The sequence below is a fragment of the Nicotiana tabacum genome, chromosome 19 (assembly GCF_000715075.1).
Source record: "Nicotiana tabacum cultivar K326 chromosome 19, ASM71507v2, whole genome shotgun sequence".
Classification (NCBI taxonomy): domain Eukaryota; kingdom Viridiplantae; phylum Streptophyta; class Magnoliopsida; order Solanales; family Solanaceae; genus Nicotiana; species Nicotiana tabacum.
This window is the reverse complement of record NC_134098.1, coordinates 47709691-47714354: the sequence shown is the minus strand read 5'-3', so window position 1 is coordinate 47714354 and position 4664 is coordinate 47709691. Positions and strand designations below refer to the sequence as shown.

General features: G+C 38.8%; 1 protein-coding gene across 1 annotated transcript; it reads right to left on the bottom strand.

Annotated features, from left to right (window-relative positions):
* Nucleotides 1–262: 262 nt before the first annotated feature.
* On the bottom strand, nucleotides 263–3725 carry LOC107760309 (B3 domain-containing transcription factor ABI3-like). Its single transcript, XM_016578343.2, has 6 exons — nucleotides 1882–3725; nucleotides 1192–1284; nucleotides 990–1090; nucleotides 833–879; nucleotides 628–704; nucleotides 263–525 (listed from the first exon to the last, which is right to left on the bottom strand). The coding sequence occupies exons 1-6, from the start codon at nucleotides 3583–3585 to the stop codon at nucleotides 406–408; spliced, it is 2142 nt and encodes a 713-aa protein (XP_016433829.2). The 5' UTR covers nucleotides 3586–3725; the 3' UTR covers nucleotides 263–405.
* Between the last annotated feature and the right edge of the window lie 939 nt (nucleotides 3726–4664).

The window sequence follows — 4664 nt, the reverse complement described above, 5'->3', positions numbered from 1 at the left end:
CAAGGGCTCTTCTTGAAAATATGGTATATGCTATTTTTCCAAGATTTTTCGAGATTCAGCATTGCAACTTATCCGCATGAATTGTCCACCACATCGAATTTGAGATGAAAAAGGTCTTATTAGCAGGCAGAAGCAGCAAACATACAACAGTGTTTATGATTACAAATATGGTAATTAGAGACACTTAAAAAAACACTCTGCGAAACACGCAGATTACAACACTTACATACCTCTACACAATTACACCCCCCCTAAAACATGTCCACCAAATTGAAGCCTTTGCATGTGAGAGCACCATATGCACAAAATTCGGGTTTACACATTTATACCAACATATGTAGGGTACAATAGCAGTAATCACCAACACGCTCATTTGCTTCATATAGGGAGGGGTGTAAAATTTTACTACTTCACCAGTTGCTTCATCAGTGCAACTGCAGAAGACGAATTACGAACGTTTTTCTTTGCCGGTTTCTTTCCTTCTGCTTTTGGTCCACTTTGTCTCACCTTTACTCCCCGTATCAACTGATGTATCATTCAACAATGTTAATTCAATTAATGAGGAGATTAAATTAGATCAAATGTGACTAATATAACTGATGGATTTGAAGATAAATGTGTACATACATATTTGCCACACTTGGTGTCTGCGTATATTACGATGAAATCTCCTTCTTGAAGTCCATTAGCTCGAACAAAATCTCCTGAAGCATAAGTCATATACATTTTTAACGAGTTTGAATTCTATGCACAGTCGTGTCACTTGAGTATAAGGTAATTATAGATAAATTTCTATAAGCCTTATTAATTACAGCAAAGAATGTGTTCTTACCTGTGTTCTCCAGAAGGTACATCCTGCTTTTGTTATTTGGCCAAAATCTGAAACCCAAACAGAAAAAGGGAAAATTTAGAAACTGAGTGGAGGAGCAATGTCCCCAAATATTTACTTGACTAACGACGACAACTCTTATAAATTCGAGTCTACACACCTATACTTCATGTTCCAAACACGAGAAGTTCCAATATCTTCCATAGCAATTGAAATTCCATCTCTTGATTCAAGTTCTGGGAGGTGCGATTCTGCTTCTTTCTGTTTATTAACATTAACAAAATTTAGAACTCCCTTAATCGTATTACATAAGAACCTGAAATGAATATAGATCAAAATCCATGACAACAAAAATAAATCACCTTTGGCAGCACAATTCTTCCAAGATTGCCAACATCGCTCTGCTTCAGCACTTTCTGTAATAGGAACTTCAGGTTCTTCTCCGATTTCCAATTCTATTTAGAGAACCACCACATACAATTTAGCGTTGAGCACATACATAGGTCATCTTTATGTCAAACAATAACTTATAAAAACCAATAGCAAATAGTTTAATTTATATAATCCATAGTATAAATTGTCACATAGGTCATCAAGCAACAATCAATAAAAAGGAAAGACTAATAATCAGGAAAAAAAAAATACCAACGATCAATATACAAAAGCCATTGGGAAAATGATTTAGTCTTATAAGTTATATACATGAACCGTGTAAAGAATTTTTGCACTTCATTTCCAGATACTAGCTCAACTCATTATTTTAGTTATCTTCTATTCCCTCCGTTTCAATTTATGTGAACCCATTTGAGTGGGCACGGAATTTTAAGAAAGGAGAGAAGACTTTTAAACTTGTGGTGTAAAATGAGTCGCATATATTTTGTGTGGCTATAAATCATTGCATAAAGCTAAATTGTTTTCAAATAGGGAAAGAGGTCATTCTTTTTTGCATGGACTAAAAAAGAAATAGGTTCACATAAATTGAAACGTAGTTGACATGATAGTTATACATTGTAGTATATAGAAATTAAATGTGGCGAAACAAAGAAACAAACCTGTGATCGCTTGTCTGCGGAAGAAGCATGCTTTTGACGGTTCTGAGGTTGCATCCCGGGACTCTCGGTCATAGGATGTGGCTGTGGTGCCTCACGTGGTGGAACCATCATCATTGGTGACGGAGCAGCAGAAGGCCAATATACCCAATTCCCAGGATTATTAGCTGGAGACATTGTACAATTCTCTCCACTTAACCTTAAACTTTGGTCACTACTTTGGCTCTGATGCTGAGTTTGATGGCTGTGGTGGCGATAATGGTGCGACGGTAATCGCCTCTGCCGAGCCATTCTCTTTTTCCTAGCCTCTTTAGTAGCAGATGAGCCCAACCTCGCCAATCTCTCGCCATTCCCATCGTAAAGTTGGTAAGGATATTGACTGAACAAACCCTGAGGATTAGCATTAGTGGCGAGGTTATTTTCATTTTCAGGATATGGATTGTATTGAGAAGCTTCCATCGCGGAGAATTGCGATGGAGGCCAGGATTGAGCAGATTCCATGGTCTGATACTCCATATTTGTAAATGAAGGTACATTAGAGTAAGGATCCCCTGCGTAACCCGGCGCCATAGGAGTCGAGAAAAAGGGATCGGGGCCGGGGATATAAGGAGAGGGAGTTGGCATCCATGGCGAAGGATAGAAGCAAGAACTTGGATCAGATGCAACAGCGTTATTATACTGGAAACTGGGGTTCCGGTTAGGGTTCGAATCATGAAGCTGAGACTCTTGATACTGACACTGAGAATCAGAGGCGGCAGTAGCTGCTGCTTCTTCTTTCATTCGTTTCTTTTGCAGTTGGTATTGTTCAACCCATTCAAGTATGAGTCTCAACAGCTGCTTCTTCCCTTCTTTGGTGCCGCCCAAGCGTTTCGAAGCACTTTCTATAGTGGAACGCTTGAGCTTAATACTCCTCATGTCTTCCGCAGAGATGTAGTCTTTGTTTTGCTTCAGCCACTCGAAGAAGATAACAGCTAGCTCGCCGTTACCTGTGAAAAAACTCAGCCCATCATTTGGATCATCATCACCTTCTTCAAGCTGCGGTTTGCTTTCTTGATTCTGCTGATGATCTTGTGAGACTTGGAATGACTGATCTGACATGTTGTAATCTTGTGGATTTTGATTATCAGTTTGGAAAAGTGTACAAGGATCCCAAAATTCATTTCCATCGATAAGATCCATGTATCCAAGATCTTCCATAACGTTTAAGCAATCAACATCATCTTCTGGCAGAGGGAGACTTAATTCCATTGAAGTGGTGGATGACAAAGCTGGTGGTTGGATTTTCTTGTGAACATTTTCTTCTGCGTCGGATTTAAGAACTGCCCATGAAGCAGAATTAGAAGAAGAAGCCGAAGACGATGAAGAGGAAGTAGGAAAAGGCTTAGAAAGAGCAGTAGGGGCTGAAGAAGTTGATGAAGAAGAAGACATGCATGGGAAATCAGGGAGAGGGAGGAAGTCGGTGGAAAAAATGGAAGTGTCATTCACATCAAGATGATGATGATGATGATGTGAATGACTACCATCTTCATTAAGAAAAATCTCAGTGTCACCCACAATAGCCCCAAGTACTTGTTCTTCCTCCATAGGTACAAATTCAGTAGTCTGCTGGTGGTGGTGCTGGCTTTGAATATCATCCATAACAACCATAACATTCTCTAATCCATCCTCCAAATCTTGCCTACCATGATACTCTAATCCTCTTTTCATCTTTGTTTCTTGATTTTTACAACTTGAAGGTAGCAAGAAAAAGGAAAAGCCTTCCTTTCGTTATATACGAAGTAAGGTAAAAAAGAAGAAGAGGGTTTGAGAAAAAGAGAAGTTTAGAGAGAGAGAGAGGGAGAGAGAGAATGGGCAGAGATACTCTGAGTACGGATAAGGAAGTGAGTAGCTTTGTAACTGATTAAGGAAGCAAGCTAGGTTTAGAGGAAGCAAAAGGGACCCTTTCTTTCTCTCTTTCCCCCACACCACCTTATAGTATCAAATATGCAAGTGGGCTTTGCAACATAAACCATCTGCTGCTAGCCTAGGGCATCTCTCTAAATAATTAGTACTCACTAATAACAAATCTAGTCAAGTGAAAGCGACTCTTCCTGGTTCTTGATTATTCAATACAGTACACTCTAATTAAATACTGTATTAAAGCACAACTTGTACAATTTAAGTACTTAAAATACCTATACAAGGATGAAATTAATTTGTAACACTAACTCTAAATACGAACAGGAAAGTGGAGAGTGGAAGTAGAATTCCGGCAAAACCAAAGAAGTGATGAACTTGGGAACATAGAACAACTCCTTTTTTTTCTTCTTACAAGACAAACATTTGTAGTCTGTATTAGTGCAAAAAGCACTCACCAAACAACAAACTAAGATCGTCAGAATTCACAAATAAAAACAACCCACCACGGTTTATTATCGCTACTAACTCTTGTGGACGGTTCTGGGAAGTTCTCATAAGAGTTTGCTACTTTTTGTTGCAGATAAGTTCAAATGGTTTTTGTTTTTTTGGGAGGTTTAATTTTGTTGTTAAGTAAGAGAGAGAAACTTTGAAATAAAGAGAGAGAGAGATAACTGATAAGGGTGGTTTTGAAAAGTTTAAAAAAAGAGAGAGAAGAAACCACCAAAACAAAACCTGGTGCCGCTTGTTTCTACACCTATTCCCGTATTCTCCGCCATATGACATACGTTGTCACCTGAATGGTGCTACCCAGCGGTGCTCTTCAGTTCACACTTTTATGAGGGGAAAAAAACAAAACACTAACGCTACTCCACCATTGATGACACAGG